Source organism: Nerophis lumbriciformis, linkage group LG15 (genome assembly GCF_033978685.3).
Source record: "Nerophis lumbriciformis linkage group LG15, RoL_Nlum_v2.1, whole genome shotgun sequence".
In the NCBI taxonomy this organism is placed as follows: domain Eukaryota; kingdom Metazoa; phylum Chordata; class Actinopteri; order Syngnathiformes; family Syngnathidae; genus Nerophis; species Nerophis lumbriciformis.
The window spans coordinates 2,117,522-2,143,564 of NC_084562.2; the positions used below are offsets into that span (position 1 = coordinate 2,117,522).

Below are 26,043 nucleotides of genomic sequence, written 5' to 3' on the forward strand. Positions count from 1 at the left end.
AAACGTTGAACTGTTCAATACGTCACTGTCATAGCTAGATAAATAAAAGTAGATAAAACATTTTTTTTTGGACCAGATATGTAAAATTATATGATTTCCCAGCATATTTATTTGATCACAAATTGATATTAATTATATTAAAGCTCATCTGGTCAATGTGAAGGACACTTTGCTTATAAAATACATGTATTTATTTATTTATTCATTTTATAGGGGCATCATAATACATCTTTTTTATGCCCCCCCCCCCCCCCCCCCAAAAAAATAATAAATAAATAAAATAAAATTACAGACAAATCATATAAGTAATATAATAACACCCCCTCCCACATTTCAGTCACAGTGGGTAGTAATGCACTGCCTTCCTCTTCACCACAAGCAGATAAGCGAATCACAGTGACTGACTAGAAGGGGAAAAAAAGGTAACAGCAAAAATAAAAATCACAAACATACAGAGAAATGTCACTGAATAAAAACAACAAAGAAAAAATGAGTTAAGTGAAAAGGTTCATTGTCAACATTGAGTGCCACATTTATCCTATAGTGTCTTTAATTGTGTAACTATGTAACTAATTATGCAGCCCCAGGTCAAGTCAAATTGTTTTGGTGTACCCCTCAGATAATATTACATTTTCTCTAAATTTAAGAAAAAAATACATGTATTTTACACTTATTTATACAATTTTATTTCCTGTCACTGGCATAGATAAATAAAAGTGGATAAATACAAATCTTTGGACAAATGATGTAACATCAGTTAATTTACTCGCACATTTTTACATCACATATTTTGTATGACTTATATTAAAGCCCATCTAATCAACGTGAATGACTCCCTCATTACAGACAAAATGGAGGTATAGCAAGCAGACTTAACACCTTTTTCACCAGCATAGCCGCAACTCTTGTCAACAAGCTGTCCCACCACCCTGGTCGCTTTGGTGTAGAACACATTAAAGCCTTCTACAGAAAGCTTGGAGTATCCAATAACGATTTTAAATTAGAAATGGTCTCAGCTGATGAGGTGCTTAAAAAATTGAGTGCGCTCCACCCAAACAAGGCCACCGGCTTTGACAATATCTCCTCCAGATTTCTCAGGGACTCTGCCTCCATCATTGCCCCAATCATCACGCACATAACAAACCTCTCAATTTCACAAGGCCAAGTACCAAAAGATTTTAAGATAGCAAGAGTAACTCCCCTCTTTAAAAAAGGAAGCAAATTGGAACCTGGCAACTACCGACCTGTTTCTATTCTCAGTTCCATTTCGAAAGTAATGGAAAAAAATAGTTTATGAACAGGTCGAGTTACCTTGCCACCAATCATGTACAAATTCCAATCCGGCTTCAGAACTAACCACTCCACTGACACATGCCTTCTCTATCTGACCGACCACATCAAACATGAGGTGGACGCGGGCAAATACTGCGGCATGGTCATGCTGGACCTTCAGAAGGCCTTTGACACCGTTGATCACGCTATACTGTTGGATAAGCTCAGAGCAATCGGATTTGACAAAACCTCATCGAGCTGGATGCAATCTTACTTGGAGGGGAGGGAACAGGTGGTAGAGGTGAACGGCATCATGTCCTCCCCCCCTCTCAGTGAGCTGTGGAGTCCCCCAAGACAGTATATTAGGGCCTTTACTGTTCCTAATATACATAAACGACTTGTCATCAGCATGTGACTGTGAATTGCTCTTGTTTGCGGATGACTCGGCCCTGCTGGTATCAGACAAGGACAAGTCACAGGTGGAGAAAATCCTCAGTGCTGAACAATGTAGAACATGCACCTGGCTCGCTGACAACAAGCTATCTATACACTTAGGTAAAACGGAATCCATCCTGTTTGGGTCCCACATCAACCTTAAGAAAGTCAATGACATCACTATAAAAGTGGGTGACATTGTTATCACCAGGAAAGATGAGGTCACCTACCTAGGTTCCATTCTAGAGGCTAATCTTTCCTGTGATAAAATGGCAACCAAGGTAATCAAAAAAGTCAACCAACGAATGAGATTTCTCTATAGAATCTCCTCTCTGGTCAACAAAAGCACCAAAAGGATTCTAGCGGGAACTCTTGTTCAACCCTTTTTCGATTACGCATGCATCTCCTGGTACCCTAGCACCTCCAAAACCCTCAAATCTAAACTCCAAACATCCCAGAACAAGCTAGTCAGATTACTTCTAGACCTCCACCCCAGATCACACCTCACTCCTACCCACTTTTTCAAAGTGGGCTGGGTCAGGGTGGAGGACATAGTAAAACAACTTGCACTGAGCCTAGTCTATAAAATCCGCTACACCTCCCTGATACCGAAGTACATGTCAAACTACTTCCTTAATGTAAATGACCGCCATAACCACAACACCAGGGGGAGCTCCACTAACCACGTTAAACCCAGATTCCGATCTAACAAAGGTCTTAACTCATTCTCTTTCTATGCCACATCAATGTGGAATATGCGCTCCCAACAGGTGTAAAAGAAAGGGCATCCCTATCTTCCTTCAAAACCGCAATAAAAGTACACCTCCAGGCAACTTCAACCCTAAACTAACACCCTCCCCGGATTGTTAATAATCAAATATAGATACTTTTTCTTGTGCCTTCTGATCTCTGTCGATCTCTCTCTCTCTCTCTATGTCCACTACTTGCTGTACATATCCTACCAAGTCAGACCTACACTGTTTCAATGTCCATTTCTCTGTTCTCAATTGTTGATGACTGAAGTGATGATAACAACCAAACCTACCCCCCCTACCCCCCACATCCCGGATTGTAAATAATGTAAATAATTCAATGTATATATCCTGATGATTATCTTGTGTGATGACTGTATTATGATGATAGTATTCGGGTGTTACCATTTAGTGGTCAATTGTACGGAATATGTACTTCACTGTGCAACCTACTAATAAAAGTCTCAATCAATCAATTGCTTAAAAAAATACATGTATTTTACTGTTACCGTGCATTTATACTTTTTCATTTCCTGAAAACGCAAACGACACAGATTCAGTAAAATGTCTCTTACATTATTCTGTGTAAGTATCCCACTAATTGGAATGAGTTTAACTTGGAATTTAAGTTTCAGAATGAAGCCATATTTTCAGGACTATAAGCCGCTACTTTTCCCCCAAGCTTTGACCCTGCGGGTTATACCTGCAGCTAATTTATGGATTTTTCTTTGCGAATGGCCATAATGTTTTATGCTCAAAAAATTGTTTTCTTATTACACCGACAGAGATGCTAAAAAGGTGCATTATTGTTTGTGCAATGGTGCCATCTTTGGACGAGTTCGCTCACTGCCGCTTGAAAATGTACTTCCTGTTTCATGCCTTGAACCAGAAGTATAACCGTCCATAACGTTTCTGTTTGAAAGGATTCTTCATTCATCACTCCAAGCAACGTTTTGTAAGTTTTACAGGATAACTAAAACAATTCGTACTTACTAAACTGTGCCATGTGTGATGTCTGTAAGAGTGTTATGCATATTTGTGCGTGCTATCGTAATGTAATCAAGCTAGCATTGTTAGCATGAGCAAATATGCTAACCTGTTTACGAGCGTTTGTGCAAGTATAATTAACTTAAAATGGTATTCTTTTTGTATTGTTTCAGTTTTGTAAATTCACCAAAATGTTACCGTAGACTTACTGGGTCTGATTTGAGAACTTGCTTCCACAGCTAGTGGGTCCATTACAATGACTTGTTTTGTTTGATCAGGTGTTTTACTGCCGTGTATATGTAAATATACATTTACAAAATGTTTTGTACCAGTGTATATCTGTGGCTTATTGATCAATTAACCAATCAAAGTTTATTTATGTAGCCCTTAATCACAAGTGTCTCAAAGGGCTGCACAAAACACAACAACATCCTCGGCTCAGATCCTACATCAGGGGCAAGAAAAAACTCAACCCAATGGGATGACAATGAGAAACCTTGGAGGGGACCGCAGATGTGGGGGATCCCCCCTGGGCGACCGGTGCAATGGACGTCGAGTGGATCTAGTTAATAGTGTGAAAGTCCAGTCCATAGTGAGGCCAGCAGGGGATCATCTTGAATGGAGACAAGTCAGCAGCGCAGAGACGTCCCCAACTGATACACAGATGAGTGGTCCACCTCGGTTCCCGACTTTGAACAGCGAGCGCAGCATCTGTGGTCACCTAATAACCTCTCCACGCAGGAGAGGGGGGCAGAGCAGAAAAGAGACGGCAGATCAACTGGTCTAAAAGGGGGGTCTATTTAAAGGCTAGAGTATACAAATGAGTTTTAAGATGGCACTTATTATCTGGTGCATCTAATATATGTAAAAGTATGTAGCTCTTCTCAAATTTAGTGGGTGCGGCTTAAATATCGCTTTACAGCCCGGTAAATCGGATACATTTTTTTTTAAATAAAAGAAAAAAGGTGTCACACTTAAATTAGGTTTATTTAGCTTTCACTTTTATTACTTACTACATTTTACATTCCACATGAACAACAACAAAAACAAAACAAAATAAACAGCACAATCTACAGATAAAGAAAAAAAAACAAGCACAGACTAAAATAGCTTTTAAAACATTATCAAAAGCTTCAAAGATGCTGCAGGTTTGGTCTTGGAGTTAAAAGGAGCACAAAAATCAGTCAAGATCTCAGAAGGGAGCCTTGATGTAGGCCAAGTTTGTCTGCACAGTCATACCAACCAAAAATGCCTCAGCGCAAACTCACATCGACCCTTGGACTTTTGTTTTCTTAGCAAAAAACACTTAGAAAAATTGAAAAAGAAAGCTATTATAAAAAATACTCTATTGACCATCCCAACACGAAGACTTGAAGGGTGATTCGCAACATTTTGCAACCACGTCAGATGATGCACAGAGACATTCAGTGGGTTACAATGCGTGCCAGCATGAAATCTAACATGTTGCTAAGCTAAAAATATATTAGGATATCCCAAAAGATTATGTACACACGCCTGATGCCTCATGAACATGGCTTGTTATCAACATGGATATTGCAGCTAATTAATTAACATTAAAAGTGAAGGCCCAAGCATTTATAAAGTTACTTGTATTTAACTGTGCTTGTTGAACGTGTGTCGACTTCACACAGGCCATGACACATTCTGCTTGACATTCTTATTTAAACAATCTATTTTGCAGCAATTGAGGTTACATGCCCCAGTTTTCTTTTAAAATACTTTGCATAGTTACTTTGTATTATGTTTTTCACTTTGACACTTAGTCAACATTTGTACATCTTGTGACGTTCTTTGCACGACATTGGGAAATATCCAAGTAAGACATAGTGCAGTAACAACTTGTTACATGGTTTTCCTTCATGTCACATTGTGTCTTTGATAATTAACCTCCTGAGACCCAACAATACATTTTTATAACCATATTTCTAGTGCTACAAACAACACATACAGGCATAAAAAGGGTTGTGCTGAGCAAAGGGTTTGTTCAATGAAATGGTCTTCCCAAAATGGCTGCTAGCATGACTTAGGGCCACCAGAGAAGTAAGATAGTTAACGCCACAAATGCAACCAAGACGAAAAGCTGCTTTATAATTTTCAAATATGACTGAAAAAGTGTGGCACAATATTTATAAAATGCCAAACCCAAGAAAAGTTGAAGTTCAAGCAACATTTTTCTACATTTAATACAATTATCTTTACAAATATATTGGCAAGTGTAAATAATTTCAGTTTGTTTTATTAAAATGTTTTTCCCTGTTGTATAAACACAAAAAGATGGATTACAAAAATATCATTACCGCAGATATTGTTGTCCACTGTGAAAGTAGACATTGCATAAAAAGTGAGCAAAAACATTTTTGCACCCCCCCCAAAAAAACTCATTTATATATTTAATTTTAATAAATGTAACATTTACTAGGTCTGAGGAGGTTAAGGTATTTGACTGAAAGGTCACGTGGTAGCACTGAGTTGTTAACATATCATCATGACGGGGGTTTTCTAAGCATGTACAGAAAATACAGCGATTGAGTACAACTGCGTATTCGTACACAAAATATTACATTACAAAGTACTCCCAAGACGGGTTCATGTTCAATCAATCAATCAATCAATGTTTATTTATATAGCCCTAAATCACAAGTGTCTCAAAGGGCTGCACAAGCCACAACGACATCCTCGGTACAGTGCCCACATAAGGGCAAGGAAAAACTCACCCCAGTGGGACGTCATGTTAAGTTAAATTCCCAAATATGTCTCACTGAATGAAACTTTGATACCAACTCTCGCCTTGTAAAAGGTTTGTGCACTTTTTGAGAATGGTGTTATCTTGCGATGCCGCACGTCTGTTAAAATCAGGAAGTCAGACCACGAATAATTAAACGCTCTATTTTACACACCGTGAGCCTAAAACAAAGTGTAAACAAACATGCTACTGTAGTGCAGCTGTTAAGCGTGTGTGTGCATGATGGATGTTTTGTGCTCGGTATAGGGCATGCTTTAACTGCTGGGAACAAAAGAACCATCTTTTATATTCAGTTGAATGTGTCTCCACACTGCTGTAGTGTGGCACAGCAAAACCTCCACACGGCATACCCACTGCTTTCATTGTGCACATTTATAGTGTTAAAAACGTTTGTGTTTTTTTATGTACTATTTCTAATGAGATTAACTGAAAAGAGTAGTAACAGGCTTTGTAAGAGCTTGTAAAAAATTAAATAAAATTGCTAACAAACACCATTCCTTGTTAAAAGACCTTTGTGGAAGAACACATTCAAATTGCCTTTTGTTTTTAAAGTAATGCACAACGTGCGAGTGAAGTGAAATCTCAGCAAACCAAACTGTGAACCCCTTCAATCACTGCTTTAAGAAGCAGGTAAGTATGTCACAGTTGTAATACTGGACAACCCAGCAAGAGGAAGAAAGGGTTTTCTGATTGGTGGCCATATTTAGACTTCGGGTACAGTAACCATTGGTGAATATTTAAAACGCTGCAAAACATGGTAGAAGTACAACATATAGCACGCGTGGATGTACTAAAACTATGTGTGTGTGTAGGTTAAAATGTTTTTTTGAGTGAGAATATAGAAAAAGAGACCAGAACAGATGGCCTGAAGGCTGGAGGAGGAGAGTCATAAGAGCTGGCGTCGACATGAAACAACCCTACTGGGGATAGTTGTTCTGCTGCCGACGTTTCGCCGACCTCATTTTCTCAAAACGTGACTCCATTTCCTCGAGGACTTTGGGGGTGTACCTCACGACCAGTTTCACCGTGCCCTGAGCAGCTTTGAGGAGTTCCACGGCTTTCTCGTGGTGCTCACCTTCCACGCTCTAGAAAAAAGAAAACCATTAAAAAGGGACACTGTACAGACTGTGATAGGGTAATATATGTCTTCTCACATTCGCACCTGACATTTTACGAAATGAGTCCTGATATCAGGAATTTCTATGAACCTCTAGAGTTGCTACATAGAGATCATACGTATACTTAAAGAGAAAGGGTTGACTATAAATAGATTGTCTTACTTACAAACCATTACATTTGTGACTTCATGCTGTCTGCTGACCACAAGCTCATCTGGTACAGTTCTCCAATAATGCTGGCTGTCCAATCATTATGTTGTTACTGTCAATTCCAGATGTGTGATTGGCTAAACAAAAATATGTAGACTGAGTAAAGGTGGGAATCTTTGGCCACCTCACGATTCAATTACGATTACGATTCAGGAGCTATGATTTGATTAAATATCGATTATTGATGTATCTTTAATCTAGGTATATTGATGCAGTTTTACACTTCTTTTTGTTTCATTAAACAAGCATCTATCACTTGCAACTTTTAAAAACAGTGCATTTCTAATAAGAAATCCCCATCACATTTATTAAACTCATGGAAATGTGTGCAAAACTGGGTTATAAGTGCCCTATAATAAAAGAACGGTTCGGATCTCTCGGTGAAGTGACCCGCTGCAGTCAGCCAAATTTTAGAACTGGCTGCATTACTTTATTTACAATAAATAAATCGATTATTGACGTTTACCAATCGATTTTATAATTGTCCATGTCCGAATTGCGATACATCTGAAAAACGATTATTTCTCTGACCTCTAAGATTGAGGCTGTGTTCTTACTTGTCTATTTTGGTTTGTCAAACTTTGGTATGCGTGCAGTTTGTATGATTAAGTGTGAACACTGCATGGACCCTCGTTGCTCACCAGCTAATGCATCTCAATACTTTAGAATATCTTTGAAAAGTGAATTTATTTCAGTAGTTCAATTGCAAAAGCACAACTCTCGTATTCTACAGCCGAATCGTTTTGTATGGTGCGCCAAAGGGTGGCTTTCCGTATTTAATACATACTCATACTGATCTATCCAGGGCCGCCCCTCCCTATAATGTCCAATCTCTCTCACCTCATGCACGACACTGGAGGCTTTGTATTAATGTTTTGGGAAGCCGTGTGTGGGTGTGTGTTTGTAGGGTTGAAGTGAAGTGCTGGGTTGTTAATACGTATACAGGAAGTATTTAAAGGACTAACATTCACCTGTGCAAAGGAGGAAATAGAAAAGATGGTAGGACTGATTTGCCATACCTTTGTTGACCACATTTTTATAAGCTCTGTTTACGCCACAATATCCTAATGCCCTGTTTAATACAAAGGAGTGTTTTCTAATAAATACACAAAACGCAGTCTGGATCTTGCCGTTTTTGTACAGCGGGCGGGCGCGTCATACAAGCTCCAAGAATGTGTTTCCACCTCAAACGACCAGAAGGAAAGGTTGCTCCTTCAGCATTAGACTGTAAAAGCCACAGTGCAGGACACAGCGCCACCGCAGGTCTTTTCTACCCAAAGCCATAAGACTTTACAACACACTTATGTAATTACTGTGATCTGCTTTATTTCTTGTTGTGCAAAACTACACTTATTTTTTTTTACTGCCCAATATGCAATAGTTATTACAAGGGATGTGGCGGTATTGTAGATACCGCGGTATTGCGGTTTCAAAATCCTCACAATAACGCAGTGACATGTGACGGTATCAAACAAAAACTTTGTGAATGTATTTTTTTTCTGGCACTTTTGCAATGGCCGGTATGAAAATAAACGACACATCGCAGAATGCTGTGTCCAGTGCGGAGGTTATAAAGACTGTGTACTGCAAAGCGCACCACCTACATCTCGAACGACGACACATGCGCGGAAGGAAAGCGTTCGGTGGGAGAACGACCGCAGGGAATATGAGTAATATTAGAAGCTAAGTGATAAACCATCACCCGGAAAAGATATTTGAAGCCAGCGACGCTATCAGTTTGTAAAGTATTTACGTTATTAAAAGTTACATTGTTAGGTAACCTTTCTGCGAAACAGCATTTTTCAAACAAAAAAGTAAAAAATGTTGGTAGTAATAAATATGATTAGAACATACAGTATGTTTGTGTTCAATTACAGTAATTGGGTTTCCTGCCACTTCATTTTACACCTTATGGCATTTTTACAAAGCCTTTTATGGGGGGAGTATACGTTAATATTATCGTATTGTGACCAGCACCCCCCGAGACCTCGAAAGGGATAAGCTGTAGAAAATGGATGGTTGGATGGACCTTAATACCATGACAATATCGTATCGTGAGATTTTGATATCTTTACATCCCTAGTTATAACTATTTTTTTGTTTGTCATTACGTTTTAATTTTGTTACTGTATGTAAAAATCTGCACTGCAACCACATAATATTCCCATTGTGGAATGAATAAAAGTCTATCTTATCCTAATTCACTCGTCTTGCATGGTGGTGGCAAGAAGCTAGGTTTGCAAATTTATGTTACAAATTTGTGATGTTGTACTGAGAAATTAATTATTGAACAACTATTTTTTTTCCAATAAATCATTTTAGTCCAAAACATGCTATAAATTAAATTCAAGTTTGAGAGAAATTGTATAAACATCTTTCACATAAATACAAAGAAAGTGTGAAAAAATGTGTGTGGGGAGGGTGGTCCACCAAATAAAATTCTGCATAGGGCTCCAATTTAGCGAGAGGCAGCCTTTCATTGTTCATCGCTATTTGCACAAATTAAAGGAACTTTGTCATTTACATTTCGGCTATTTGTGTTTTACGCCTAAAATGGCTGTTTGGCACACGGCCCATTAGCGCACTTTTTCGTTGGCCCTTGGAGGTAAAATGTTTAGGCACCATTGTTCAATAGATTCACGACATGGAGTAAAATATTTAAAAAATGTGTTTCTTCATTTCTTAATAATTTTGATGATTACAGCTCACAACTAATGAACAAAAAACTAATTCAGGATTTCACAAAATGTGAAAAATTGACTGTTGAATATTGTAAACTGCAGTTTTGAGCTCCAATCAGCAAATTAACTTAAAACTTGCCAAACCTTTAATTGTTTATTTTAAATTGAACTAAGAATCAAATAACATTTGCAAAATATTAAACTTTTTTGACACATATGGTGGTACCTTGGTTTTTTGTACATCCCACTTTTCATATGATTCGATTTTAAACAAAACTTTTTGGCAAAATTTTGACTAGGTTTTCGTATACTGTCTTGGTTCAAAGATTGCACGTGATAAACTAGTCAGTCAGAATGGAAAAATAGAGTAAAAACGCATAATGTAATGACAAAAAGTTCAAATGCTAACACAAATAACGACACCAAGATTTCTCTTGAAATATTTGCAGAACGTTTTTGTCGCCTTGCTAAAAAATTTCACAAGCGTCATAAGGAAAAAGAGAACTTACGACACCGTTGACGGACAAAAGCTGATCGCCTCTCTTCAGGCCACCATGTCGGTCGGCAATGCCGCCCGGTATGATCCGTGAGATGTAAATGGGAGAGTTTTGTTCCTTTCCACCCATGATGTTGAATCCCAGGCCTTCTTCTGTTTTGGGCAGTTCTACAACACGCGGGTGCGAGTGTCCTTCACTGGCTGCAAATGCTGCCACAGTCGCCTATAAAGTATAAAGTCAATCTCAAACTGAAACAACAAATATGAGGTTTAAGACAAAAACATCATCATTATTATTCCATTTGTATACTTTGATAGTACCTTTGCTGTAGCGTTGGCTCTGACTTCAGGACTGCTGTTAATGTCCACGGTCTCATACACGTGCTCGTACACCTAATGAAATAAGTTTGATAAATGTCATAGGATTCAGAAACCAAAATAACTATCAAAGGCAGTGTTTTCCATAGTTATTTATTTGTGATGACTTGACACAAATAGATCTGGTACTACCTTGTTCTCCATCGCTCATAAAAGCATTATAAGTTCGCACCTGGTGCAGATGAAACGATATGAAAATGACTTACAATACTAAAGTTATCAACGCATTGTTTAAAAAAAAACAAAAAAAATAACACGTCACCACGCTTAAATCATTATACAAACGTTGCATTGAGAAAACCAAAACAGGTACACAAAGCCTTTAAATGTTTAAATAGGAAAACCATGTCATTTCCACCCTAATAGCCAAGTTCCCATATAACATACATGAACTTTAGTCAACATACACGTAACATGATGGCACCATATGCCAAAATTAATCTCCATATCCTGCAGAAAATGGAATCACCATGAATCATTTGTAGGGTAGGGCATCATTTGAATTTGAACAGTTCTGGTTCCGATTCCTAACGGTTCTCAATTTTGTTTTTTGAATAGGCAGGGTCATCATAAAAGTTAACACGGTTTAAATAAGGGCGCTGACAAGAGTTATTTTTTGATGAATGTTCCCCTTTATTGCCTCGACAAGATGTCCCCTTTAAAGATAATAGATGGCAACTATTATTTATTCTTCGTTGTGCGGCGCATATTTGGCACATACTTGGCGGAAATTGAAATTAAAAATGTAATGATTCTGGTAGAATCAAAATATTAGTCCCGGTCCTTATCGATGCTCTTGCTCAACCCTCATCATTTGTCCATCTAAACACTTGTACTTCTGCAAAGTTGCAGCTGTCAATAACTACTTTAAATGGCATGTCCTTACTAGGCAGTGGACACACACATGTGCATATTGATTTTTGGATTACTTTTAGTTTTTGTATTTTACTTCTGTTATACAATCATGTGTACCAATGTTGAATAACTTTTACAAGTTTGCTAGATTCCTTCGTAAAGAGTGAAGAATTGTAATAACAGAGAGAAGGAGAGTGTTGTTGCAGTTGGAAATAATCAGTGTTAGAACAGTCATTTGTATTGAAAATGAAGCAAAATCAGAGGAAAAGGCATTTGTGAAAGTTGGCTGATGGCCCTCTGAACAAGTCATATTTGCACAGCAAATAACGTTCTACAAGCTGACCAATCAGACAGCTTTTGACTGTTTGCCCAAATGTTTTGGGGGGTGCACGGCTGCACGCCATGCTAGGGATGTAACGGTAAACAGGTAATGATAAACAGCGGTAACACTACCCACGGCCAGTATTACCGTTTTAAATTAAAATGATCATAAAACTGTAATTGATATCACTGATAAACTTAAGGACTGGTGACACTGCTCATTTATTGTGGAAGCAAGCTAGCGCTAGCTAGCTTACATGCTAACATGAAAACAGGAGACATTAATGTCTTTCCCCATTAAGAAACAACATTCCAAAATCTAAACTTGTACCAACACATTGTTCTCTGACAACTAATATATTTAATTGTGTACACTGTACCTGACAAGCTGTGCTCTCTTAAAGAGATCGATCGATACTGGAAAGAATAAGACGTGAGGTACCCACGTTATTTGTTTTATAATAAAATAAAAAACACTAAAAACGTGTACAAATTCAAACGGAAGAAGATAAACATATTCAACACTAAAATGAAAATAATATGGCTCCGAAGTAGCCTAAACAGTAATATGACATGTTTCTTCTGCCAAGAAAGTGTATTGCGTAGTTATTTATTTAATGTATTAAAAAAAAAAGAAAAAAAGATTGTAAGTGTGTATGAGTACTTTTTGAGCAAATACAACAACACCCTGATAATGTTACATCTGTACAAGAGGCTTTGTAGGGGAAGGAGAGTATAGAATTTTAGAGACTAAATTCAAAACTAAAACCAGTGAAATAAAGTAAACTGTGTACCTTGAATGCAGCAAAGCGTACTTAAGGGCTGGTCTCTGAAATGCGTTGATTATAATTTTAGTATATTACACCAACGTGACCCCGAGAGGGACAAGCGGTAGAAAACGGATGGATGGATATTTGGAATCGTCCATTGCACTGGCGTCTAACAACTGTGCCAGAGGACTGGAAGTGTGCGGTGTTTGACACGGATCAGCGCGCTAACTCTAGCCAAACGTGCCGTGCTTTAGGCGTGGAGTGGGCCAAAGCACGGTGCGATTAGACATACTTCATATGATTGAAAAAAACCTAATAAATTATCAACATAGAGTGTCTTACTTCTCTGACAGCATTACAGAATTCACTTTGTAAGACCTTCTGCAAGGCTTGCAGCTTCTGAGGAGGAACTTCCCCCGTTCTTTGGAGCTTGTCAAGCAGTTCAATGGCCCTGTTAATATCTGTCAAAAACACAAAACAAAACACACATCAAAACAAACTAATGATGAATTTAAACATCTTCATTTTGGGTTCAATATTATGAACTAGGAAAATAATGCTCCATGCTAGTAGCTGGCTGGTCAAATGGCTAACTTTCTACAGCTCTTACCTGCAGTTTGTGACATTTCACTGCGACTGTTTTGGCTCTTGTGGTTATGAAGTGTCTACAATACGTTTGCTGCTACTTGAAACTACAAAGTATGAGTACATAAAAATGTATAGACTAAATGTGGGTAAGAAAGGAGTAATGGCAATGAGGAGTGAAAACAGTTTTTGGCAGAGGGGTAAAGGAGATGGACAGCGACAACGTTTTGACTTCCATAGCATTATAAATAATTAAAAACAATCAGTTGTGTTTACTTGTATCCCTTTGCAAAAAGGAAAACTCTTACTATGGTGTATATATTTGCTGTGTTGTGCTTATATTCTTTGTTATTTAAAGTTAAAGTACCAATGATTGTCACACGCACACACTAGGTGTGGTTAAATTTGTCCTCTGCATTTGACCCATCACCTTGTTCACTCCCTGGGAGGTGAGGCGGGCAGTGGGCAGCAGTGGTGGGCGTGCCCGGGAGTCATTTTTTGGTGATTTAACCCCCAATTACAAGCCTTGATGCTGAGTGCCAAGCAGGGAGGTAATGGGTCCCATTATTATAGTCTTTGGTATGACTCGGCCGGGGTTTGAACTCACAACCTACTAATCTCAGGGTGGACACTCTAACCACTAGGCCACTGAGTAGTAATACAGTTTGCTACTAAGGGATAAAATGCCCAAGCCCTGATCCAATACACCAATATTGTTTCAAGGTACAATCATATTGTGTGTTTGTATATGTCTTATGTTTAAAATGTTATATTTTGTGAGGTGTACAACTGCATTACTTTGCACTTCAGGGAAACTGAATATGTATGCCACCATATTAAGAGTTATTTAAGAATTGCAATATTACTATCTGTGCAACACTGCATTTTATACTGCAGCTTTTATTGAACGAAACTATGCTATCTTGTGGGGATGTAACGTATTGTAACTACTGCGGTAATGCGGTTTCAAAATTCTCACAATAATACTGTGACGTGTGACATCTGCCAGTGTAGTTTTTTTCTGGCACTACTGAGTGAGTTGGTCTGAGAATCAAACCACATTTCTCCATAAACCCCTGTGCAGCGCAGTTCAGTAAAAAATGGCAGGAAACACAGAGAAGCAGAGCATAAAGTTCTAGATATTGGATCCTCCCACAATGTTAAAATCAGACATTTGGAACCCGTTTTGGCTTTGCAGTCAAGGAAAATAAAAAGGAGACCTACGGTCATGAGCTTTGGGTTATGACCGAAAGGACAAGATCACGGGTACAAGCGGCCAAAATGAGTTTCCTCTGCCGGGTGGCGGGGCTCTCCCTTAGAGATAGGTGAGAAGCTCTGTCATACTGGAGGAGCTCAAAGTAAAGCCGCTGCTCCTCCACATCGAGAGGAGCCAGATGAGGTGGTCCGGGCATCTGGTCAGGATGCCACTGAGCGCCTCCCTTGGGAGGTGTTTAGGGCACGTCCGACTGGTAGGAGGCCACGGGGAAGACCCAGGACACGTTGGGAAGACTATGTCTCCCGGCTGGCCTGGGAACGCCTTGGGATCCCCCGGGAGGAGCTGGACGAAGTGGCTGGGGAGAAGAAGGTCTGGGCTTCCCTGCTTAGGCTGCTGCCCCCACCACCCGTCCTCGGATAAGCGGAAGAAGATGGATGGATGGGCTGATGGACTTGCAAAATACAATATGCAGAAGATATTGGCAGACCGCGATCGGCTTGGTACGGAAATACAAGCAACATGAGAAGCCTAAGCCCCATTTCAGCAACACTAAACCAGCGTTTAAAATCCCCCCCCTTGGACAAATTTTTTCACGGCTAAGTGCGCCATGTATTTCTTGAATCTTCGGCACTTAGCTTTGTATGGACTCACTGATCGTTTACAAACTGAGTTCGGAGAGGAAGTGACGCCAGAAAGACCACGCCCCACACAGGAAGTGACGTCAGAAAGAACACGCCACAGACAGCTTCATAACAAAGCGGTTTCGTAACTCGGAGGTAACCACTGGAAATATGAAGGCGAGACATCCAGACATGCCTGTGTTTCTCCTTCCGTCTGTACAGACACTTGTGGAAATCACACATTAATACCTTTAGAGAAAGCGATTGCATCTATTTGGGATAGAACACTTCTCAGACGACAAGAGAACTTTCGAATGTCCAAGTCAGCTGTGATTCTACTTAGCGTAAAACTTTGTCCATTTGTCGAAGGAGACTCAACGAGAATACGAGTTCCCGTGGATGTGATAAAAAAAGTAGCGTGTGCTTTGTATTACCTGGCCGTCGATGGAAGACTAACTACGGAAAACGGCGAATGCTTTTGGACTGGCAAAGCAGACTATCAGTTATTGTCCGCCATGTATGTCACAGACTCAACGTCTAGGTCCAGAGTACATAAAGTCACCAAAAACGAATGGACAATGAAAGTGAAGGCAAAAGAGTGAAGAGTGTCTTGACCAGATATCTAGATCCCTAGTTTGATTGATGTAAAATGTTCTTTATCACATTGTTTACGTGTCTAATAAAGATTTGATTAATTTATGATGGCTCAGGTGTGATTCACTACAATAGGTCCCACAGCACACTGAACTCCAGTCAATTGAAATACCACAACACTGGATATTGTTCAGTTAAGTTAAATGTAAGAACTTGCACACAAAGCAACACTGGAGGTGACTATGACATGAGCATTTTCCGTGCATGCGTATTAGGTCGTGTTGCGCCGGCAGACGGAGGGGGCAGGGGGTCTTAAACGGTGGCATTGTTGTTGCAGACGGAGGGGGCAGGGGGTCTTAAACGGTGGCATTGTTGTGTGTGGACACACATAAGGTTAGGTGGGATTTACCCTGGATAAGATTAGTGTAAACGGGGCCTTAGACTGATTTTTTTTCTTTCTCACCCCCTTCCCTTCCCAGCGTTTACCTGTTTCTCACCTTTTTTGTAAGGGGCGCCGGAAGTTGGCAGACCCGTCAGCGATCCTGTTCTGTCTCCCTGTAATGTTTGTCTGCTCTTGAATGGGATTGTGTTGAAAAATCTTAATTTCCCCTCTGGGATTATTAAAGTATTTCTGATTAAGATTCTGAAAACACTGTTCCTTCACTGTTCTTAGACTTCCTTTTATTGTCATTCAAATTGGAACTTTACAGTACAGATAAGAACGAAATTTTGTTGCATTAGCTAGTTGTAGTGCAGGATAAAGGAGCAATAAGGTAAAGATATAAATAAATAGATTACTGTACAGATAAATATATTGCACTTTTTCATATGCATCCACGTTAATGGGTGTATGTTATATTGTCTTTATATTCCAGCAAGTTAATCCGTTTTTTTTGAGGGGGCTGGGGGGGAGATTTTGCACTTTGAAAATAACTCTTAGTAGCAATACATAGGATTACACAGGTTTGTATTTATTTACAGCTCATGTGTTTACCCTTAACATAAGTTGCACTTAATTTTCCACACTAAGGCATTTTTGTTTTATACATTACTGCAATAACTATTGTACCGTGGCCTTGATACAGTGATGATATCGTGCCGTGAGATTTTGATACCGTTACAACCCTACTATCTTGGATTTGTTTACTAATGTGCTGTCCCCAACCATATAGCAGCAAGGCCTAACAATGGCTAATGTCGGCGTTTGAATGCCTGGCAAGACATTGCAAGTGTTCTTCTTCAGTTGTGTTGAATTCATCCAAGCTAACAGACATGTAAATAACGCAGAGGTGTGCTAAATATAACGTTGCCACAATCGCTGGTGTTAGCATTAAGCAAATGAGATAGTTAGCAAACGGTAGCTAATTAGCTAGGTTTCAATGTTTGTAACGGCGTGTACCGGAGAATAATGTACTTATAGCAGTCACTATCATTATCAATGGACGCCAGCACACGCCGATCATAAACCACAGTTACGTCATGAATAAACCGTAAAGCGATATTCACTATAAGCATCCGTACGTGGCTAATGCTAGTGTAAGCTAAGTATCGCCACACAACATTGCGAAGCTAGCACAGGCTAGCCAATTAACTTTTACCTCTTTCCAAACGCACAGGCTCCCCAAGCGACGCCATTCTCGAAACAAGAGGCTCTTCGGCGTCGGGCGGGTATGGCGTGAATCTGTAAAGAGGCGAGGGGCTGAAATTGTTAAGCCTTGGGCCGACGTTACGTGCTCTCGGGACGAGACGATAAATCAGATTAGCCAAATTAGCAGGCTAGGCTATAGCGGCCAGTGACATGGTGCGTTCACGGAGTACTGAAGAAAAACGGCCAAATAGCCAGAACCCTCAAAATTAATCAAACAGTGTAAAACTATCGGAATCATAGTTTAACTTGTTGGTGTTAAAATTGTTAGTTGAATAAAATTATATTTTGGAGAATATTGGGTTAAATTTATTTTGTCTGGGGGGAAAAAGGTACATTTAATGATCCTACTAATTCAGAACCATGGACAACACCTGGAATTGACAGATTATGTTTTCTTTTCTTTATATCTTCACAAATATGTTAGGTGATACTATATATATATATATATATATATATATATATTAGAGATGCGCGGTTTGCGGGCATAACCGCGGAGTCCGCGGATTATCCGCGGATCGGGCGGATGAAATTAAAAAAAATTAGATTTTATTCGCGGGTCGGGTCGGGTCGAGTGGTTCAAATAAAAAAAATTAGATTTTAAATAGATTCAGGCGGGTGGCAGTTAAACCAATTCGGAAATATATATACATAGTTAAATGTTGTTACCCACATACGAAAAACGAGCAGGCACCTGCAGCATATGCCACAACAGAAAAAAAAAAAAAAAAGAGATGGACACTTTTACGGAGCGGAGAAGGGACGCCTCGCCGGGGTCCGGGACCGAGGCCCCTTCCCCCGAGAGGGCCCCACCGGGAGCCGTAGCTGAGGCGATCCGCGAGAAGGGCCCGACGCACATCCAGGGTCACCACCGCGCCCACCGCACCGACACCCCGCCTCGTCCGCCTTCGCCGCGGCCGGCGTCACGCCCAGCAGGTAAGCAGCTTACCTGCCCGCCACCCCCGTGGCCGGGGGCTCGTAACAGGGGTCACTCCACGCGCTCCGCCCGCGCAGCTTACCTGCCCGCCACCCCTGTTGCCGGGGGCGCGTAACAGGGGTCACTCCGCGCGCAGTGCGCTCACGAAAGGGGTGGGGCTCACCCTGGTTGATATAGACAGCAGCTAGGACGGTGGCCATGGAAGTTGGAACCCGCTAAGGAGTGTGTATAACAACCCACCTGCCGAATCAACTAGCCCTGAAAATGGATGGCGCTGGAGCGTCGGGCCCATACCCGGCCGTCGCCGGCAGCGAGACGCGCTTGGAGGTGCGCTCAGCGCGGCTCCCATGTGATTGCGCACTGGTGTGCGTCTGGGTCGTGACAGCGTGGCACGCGAATGTCTGTGCTGCATTGGATCAGTCTCCTTTCTTTAACAGGCAAAAGCTTTATAACCTCACTAATGCCTTGCATCGTCTATATTAGATATACAACAACGGGCGGGTGCGGGCGGATGGCGGGCGGATGCGGTTCTGATCAAATGTTAGATCGGGTGGATTGCGGATGGTTGACGACTTTCTGATGCGGTTGCGGATGAAATAATTGCCTATCCGCGCATCTCTAATATATATATATATATATATATATATATATATATATATATATATATATAAGGCTGAAACGACGCGTCGACATAGTCGACGTCATCGGTTACGTAAATACGTCGGCGCCGTTTTTGTGCGTCGACGCGTCGCATATTCACGTCACACTACTGTCATGTAGTGATGGGATCAGCAGTTCTTTTGAGTGTACTGAATCACTAGAATCAGTTCCTTAAATTGATTTGTTCAAAAGATTCGTTCACCGAATCACCCCCCCCCCCCCCCCCCCCCCCCCAAAAAAAAAGGAGGGGGGGGCGTGCGTAGTACAGTACAGTGCTAGTGATGGGATCGGCAGTTCTTTTGACTGTACTGAATCACTAGAATCAGTTCCTTAAATTTATTCTTTCAAAAAATTTGTTCACCGAATCACCCCCCCCCCCCCCAAAAAAAAAAGGAGGGGGGGGGGCGTGCGTAGTACAGTACAGTGCAGACATTCGTGGGAGAAGCAGCAAATAGGGTGAACGCGAGTCCCTACACAGCTCTGTGCATGCAGTACACCAGGCAGTGAGTGACTGACACAGCGCCACAGTCAGCACAGTTCAGTACGTGAACCTGAATCACTTCTGCAGCAGCAGTTCTGTGCGCAGGTCGGCGAATCACCGAATCACTTCTGCAGCAGCAGTTCTGTGCGCAGGTCGGCGAATCACCGAATCACTTCTGCAGCAGCAGTTCTGTGCGCAGGTCGGCGAATCACCGAATCACTTCTGCAGCAGCAGTTCTGTGCGCAGGTCGGCGAATCACCGAATCACTTCTGCAGCAGCAGTTCTGTGCGCAGGTCGGCGAATCACCGAATCACTTCTGCAGCAGCAGTTCTGTGCGCAGGTCGGCGAATCACCGAATCACTTGTGCAGTAGCAGTTCTGTGTGCAGGTCGGCGAATCACCGAATCACTTGTGCAGCAGCAGTTCTGTGTGCAGGTCGGCGAATCACCGAATCACTTCTGCAGCAGCAGTTCTGTGCGCAGGTCGGCGAATCACCGAATCACTTCTGCAGCAGCAGTTCTGTGCGCAGGTCGGCGAATCACCGAATCACTTGTGCAGTAGCAGTTCTGTGTGCAGGTCGGCAAATCACCGAATCACTTGTGCAGCAGCAGTTCTGTGTGCAGGTCAGCGAATCACCGAATCACTTCTGCAGCAGCAGTTCTGTGCGCAGGTCGGCGAATCACCGAATCACTTGTGCAGTAGCAGTTCTGTGCGCAGGTCGGCGAATCACCGAATCACCTGTGCAGCAGCAGTTCTGTGCGCAGGTCGGCGAATCACCGAATCACTTGTGCAGTAGCAGTTCTGTGTGCAGGTCGGCGAATCACCGAATCATTTCTGCAGTAGCAGCTACAGTTCTGTGGGCCAGAGGGCGACAGACGTGAATCGCTCTCTGCCCTGACAGACTCCCCTTGACGTTCGCAAATTAACAGACATTGCAGCTGTAGAGATTCGGTTACTTTTAAAAACACTGTGTGCGTTTCCGGCCTGTCCAATAAACAAAATGTGACTAAATGTCTTGGTTGTTAAATATGTTTTATTGCACTGAAATGAAAATAAGAAATAAATAAAAGTGGGAAATAAAAAAAATAGTAATAGCCTACTAAAATGCTTGCAATCAACAGTTAAATAAATAGGCCTCGTTTGTTTAGTGCAAAAACAAATATTAAATCAAGAAACCCTTAACAAATGCCAACATAAAAACGAAATGTTCTGTAGCAAAGAAAATGTAAACTTAAATATGCAAACAAAAAGAAAATAAATACCTTCAAAATAAAACAAATAAATTAAGAGCCAGAAATGCCAACATAAAAACTAAATGTTCTGTAGCCTACGTTTAAAAATATAACAAAGAAAATATTAACTTAAATGTGCAAACAAAAAGAAAATAAATAGGCTACCTTAAATAAAACAAAACAAATATTAAACCAAGTGGCAGAAAAGCCAACATTAAAACTAAAATTTCTGTAGCTTACATTTAAAAATATAAAAATGGAAATATCAACTTAAATATGCAATAAAAAAGAAAATAAATAGCTTAAATAATATAAAAATCAAGATAAATAATAGCCCATGTATATGTACATACATTAGTTATTATTTTTATTTTAAATCTTCTCAAACAGCCTGCCCTATACTTTACCCCCCGCGTCACTGCTGCTCAGCCTTGCCCTGCACTGACTTTCTTTCTGTCTCCTCTACTCTCATAACTTTATGTGTTGAGATAATGTGTGTGTTTGTTTTCATGTGGCTTGAGTCAACATTAGCCGTTAGCTTGGAGAATGAATGGAGAGCGGATGCCAATGGCATGAAACATATCCCCGCAACGGGAGGAGAATCACCCGCGGCATTGGGGCAAGCAGAGCAGAGAGCGAGAGCGTTGTCGTTCACTGAGTGATTCATGTCGTTAATCCGCGGTGAAAGAATCGTTCGCTCAGTCCCTCCCCCCGCCCCCATGATGAGTAGCTGGCTGCGTCGTTCGCCGACGTCACAGAATGCGCCAGTTCCACTCATACCGGCATGGTCGCGGCGGAGCTCAACTGAACTGAGAAAGGAACGAATCAGTTCATGAAGTGATTCGGTTCAGTACGTTCACTCAAAAGATTCGTTCGTTCGAACGAATCGTTCGCGAACGACACAACATTACTGTCATGGCGGAGCGCAAAGCAGACGGTACGAGCGAGGGGAAAAAACCACGCCAAAAGTCATCAAAAGTGTGGGAGTATTTCAATAAACGGCCTAATATTGTTGTTGTATGCACACTGTGTCGAGCGGAAATTGCCTATCATAGCAGCACAACGGCTATGAACGAACATTTGAAAAGAAAACCGACAGCGTTCTTGCCATCGCCATCAACTAGTCAATCGTCCGCGTGAGTATACGTTGTCATCATTACACAAAAACATGAATGTGTCATTTGTATCTGCGTTGTAAATTCATAAACTAAAGCACCGTTTCGCTCTGAGAGGCGCGTTTAGCGTGCCTGTTCAGTGTTTACAAAGACGCGCTCCTCTTTATCGCTGTGGAGAGGCGGGGCCGGCGAGCGAGCGGCGAGGCGGGGCGCGCCGGGAGCGACGCCGCAATCGATCGCGCACCTGGGCACGATCATCCAATCTCCTCTCGCTGAAGAAAAGGGGAGCAGCAGAGAGAGAGGGAAGAGAGACTGGAAGGAGCCAGAGTGAAGCTGATGTGGAGCGAGAGAGGAGGAGAGCCAGAGACAAAGGACGACGAGCGAGCGAGGAAGAGGAGCTGAAAAGCGAGGAAAGAAAGAGAAAAGAGTTGGAAGAGAAAATATTTTGTGTAAAATTAAAAGATTGTAAACCTGGCAAAGCCGTCTGGCGTTCAGTCTGTCGGTCCTGAAAGAACCCCACGGCACAAGACGTGTCACAAACGCTAACGTTAATTAGTTGTGCAAATACCTTTTACAACATTAACAGCTACATATACTATGTACAAACGAACAATTAACTTTCACTTTAATCATACTATCATTGTTGTTATTAAGCAAAATAAGCAATACTTTTACTTTTGTTGAAATGTTTACACTGTTGTTACATAATATTTAGTTTTGCACTTTTTTGTATTGGATGTTTATCTTTATTTTTGCACATTTTAGCAAATAAGCAATACTTTTACTTTTGTTGAAATGTTTACACTGTTGTTACAGAATATTTAGTTTTGCACTTTTTTGTATTGGATGTTTATCTTTATTTTTGCACATTTTAAAGCAAAATAAGCAATACTTTTACTTTTGAAATGCTTATACAATTGCAGAATATTAAGATTTGTACTGGATGTTTACTTTTATATTTGCACATTAAAAAGCAAATAAGCTACTTTTAATTTTGTTAAATGTTAAAAGTTTTAAATGTTTACATTGTTGCAGAATATTTTGTCATGTTGTTGTCAATGTTAACTGAGTGGCCATACTTTTTTTTTTGTAAATAAAAGCCATGCCTTTTGAAAAAACTGGCCTACATTTATTTTTTCATCTTCATTTTAAATTAAAAAAAAAATCGGTAAAAGGAAAAATAATCTATAGATTAATCGAAAAAAATAATCTATAGATTAACCGATTAACCGAAAAAATAATCTATAGATTAATCGATAGAAAAATAATCGTTAGCTGCAGCCTTATATATATATATATATATATATATATATATATATATATATATATATATATATATATATATATATATATATATATATATATATATATATATATAGATGGATACAAACACCTGTATATAAATACACACACACATATATATTATTATGTGCGTGTGTATTTATGTACAGGTGTTTGTATCCATCTATATATATATATATATATATATATATATATATAGACACTTTATATATATATATATATATACTTTATATAAATATATATATATATATATATATATATATATATATATATATATATATATATATATATATGTCTACTTTATATAAAGTGAATTGATAGTACGATTATATTCGCTTTACTTTCTTAAATTGTTGTATTTATATAATGTTAATATTTTCACAAATAGGTTTGGTGATACTATACATACATACATACATGTATATATATATATATATATATATATATATATATATATATATATATATACATACATATATACATACATACATATATATATATATATATATAAATATATATATATATATATACTGTATATATATATATATACTGTATATATATATATATATATACACACACACACACACACACACACACACACACACACACACACACACACACACACACCTGTATATAAATTCACACACACACATATATATAGTATCACCAAAATATTAACATTATATAAATACAACAATTTAAGAAAATAAAGTAAATATATTGTACTATTAATTCACTTTATATACCTGTATATAAAATACACACCCATATATATATGTATATATATATATATATATATATATATATATTATGCCTAACATGTTGTCCTGCGTATTATAATGATTATCATCATGAAGGTATGGAAAAAATTACTAAATCATTAATTAAGTTTGAAGATTTTTGAGTAAAAAGAAAAAATATCGCTATTGGAAATATTGGCCCTGAATTTAATTGGTATCGGATATTTGCAGTATCGCCCAACCTTAGTGACATGTCTGAGTAGGAGGGTTGTGGGTTACAAACACAGCAAGCACACAAACACTGAGTGAGAGACTGGAAGAGACAAAAGAGACAAAATCATTAAAAGGTGAGAAAATGAAATACTAGTAATTACACAAAAGAGTGGTGATTCGGTTTTTGTACGCCCAACTTTTGCTTAAATTATTCCCTCGTTTTCATATATCGTCTCAGTTATCATATGGCTAAACATTGCACATAACAAACTTGTCCCGCGCGTATAATGAAGTGCCCAAACTAAGAATCTCATGCATTGTTGGATCAATCTCTGTACTGTTATTTATTGCGCACTACTAAAAAATACGACTACATGGGGCGACAGAAAGTTGTGAGTGCCAGCAGTTTATTAAACAAGTTAAGAAACACTACTGAATTCCAAAAATATTCATAGCAAAGTATACAGGCTGTGTGTCTTGTGTTTATATTTTTGAGTGTCTGAAACAGGTAATTGAATTTACATTATATCTCAAGCGTAAACATCGCTTCGGTTTTTATAAGATTCCATTTTTATCTGACCTTTTGGACCAGATTACTAACGAAAACCGAGGTGCCCTGTGTGATGATTTATAGCATATTATGACGAGAACCCTTGCTTCCTATAATGTGATTATTAATTAGTTAGTTTCTTATCAAAACAACTCAAAAAGTTATGTGCAGATTTTCATGAAATTTTCAGGAAATGTCTAAAATGAGAAAAGAGGAAGCTGATTTGATTTTGATCTTGATCGCGTCAATTCTACTACATTTTCTTACGTTAGATTACTGTGTGTGTATGCTTGCGACCCTGCCTCCACCCACAGAGACAAGGATAGACTGACGAGAGTGTCCACAACGTTTTTTAAATTCCGCGATAGCTCAAAAAGTTATGGGCACGTTTTGATTAAACTTTCAGGAACCGTCACAAATGGTAAAAGGAACAGGTGATTAGATTTTGAGAGTGATCCGGATCATCGTTTTTATTCAGGACTTTTTTACTATGGGAAATAGAGTGCCTGGTGGAGGGAGGTCTGCACTCTCCGGGTGCTTTTCTAGTTTGATAATGCATTTGTGATTGCAATTCTGTGTAGTCACATAAATCTGTCCTCACCTTTTGATTGAAGATTATCGTCTGGTTCCTGGTTGCAAATGTGGAAAATCTTTTCTCTTCTTCTGCAGCAGCTTGTTTGAGCAGATTCCCAAATTATACAAAAAAAATAATCTTAACTTACCTTCAAGAATGTATCACACGCTACACAAACATGTGAACTTTTGTCTTTTTTTTTTAAGTTTTTTTTTTTTGCGTTATTTTTTTTAGTGTATGAAAAATCCTTTGTCTGAATAATGGAAAGAAAACAAACCGAGGGGAATGAAGCTGTCGCAACCTTTCAAGCCAGATACAAGTCGGGTGTTTCCTTCAGATCTTTGTGGCTGTATGGACCGCCGCATGAAAGCTCTGATGAAGGATCTTTTGTTGAAGACTTCATGGCGGGATTTACTCCTCGTCAGCTGCTGGTTTTAATGTACAAAGACATACAGGTGGGTGAAGCCTTCAAGCATGTGTCAAGAGAAGCCATTGCCAACTTGCACTCGTCTAAACTTGTAAATGCAGACGATTAACTGGG

At 39.6% G+C, this 26,043-nt stretch overlaps 1 protein-coding gene across 1 annotated transcript; it reads right to left on the bottom strand.

Moving 5' to 3' along the window:
- Window positions 1–4,425: 4,425 nt before the first annotated feature.
- Window positions 4,426–17,863, bottom strand: LOC133616021 (protein lin-7 homolog C). Its single transcript, XM_061975003.2, has 5 exons — window positions 17,653–17,863; window positions 13,382–13,500; window positions 11,037–11,108; window positions 10,729–10,938; window positions 4,426–7,295 (listed from the first exon to the last, which is right to left on the bottom strand). The coding sequence occupies exons 1-5, from the start codon at window positions 17,687–17,689 to the stop codon at window positions 7,128–7,130; spliced, it is 606 nt and encodes a 201-aa protein (XP_061830987.1). The 5' UTR covers window positions 17,690–17,863; the 3' UTR covers window positions 4,426–7,127.
- Between the last annotated feature and the right edge of the window lie 8,180 nt (window positions 17,864–26,043).

Coding starts and splice junctions, on each gene's coding strand:
- LOC133616021 (XM_061975003.2), bottom strand. CDS start 17,689: ATGGCGTCGCTTGGGGAGCCTGTGCGTTTGGAAAGAG. Junction 13,501..17,652: donor GCCTGTGCGTTTGGAAAGAG/GTAAAAGTTAAT, acceptor TGTTTTTGACAG/ATATTAACAGGGCCATTGAA. Junction 7,296..10,728: donor TTTTGTCCGTCAACGGTGTC/GTAAGTTCTCTT, acceptor TCTTTTTTCTAG/AGCGTGGAAGGTGAGCACCA.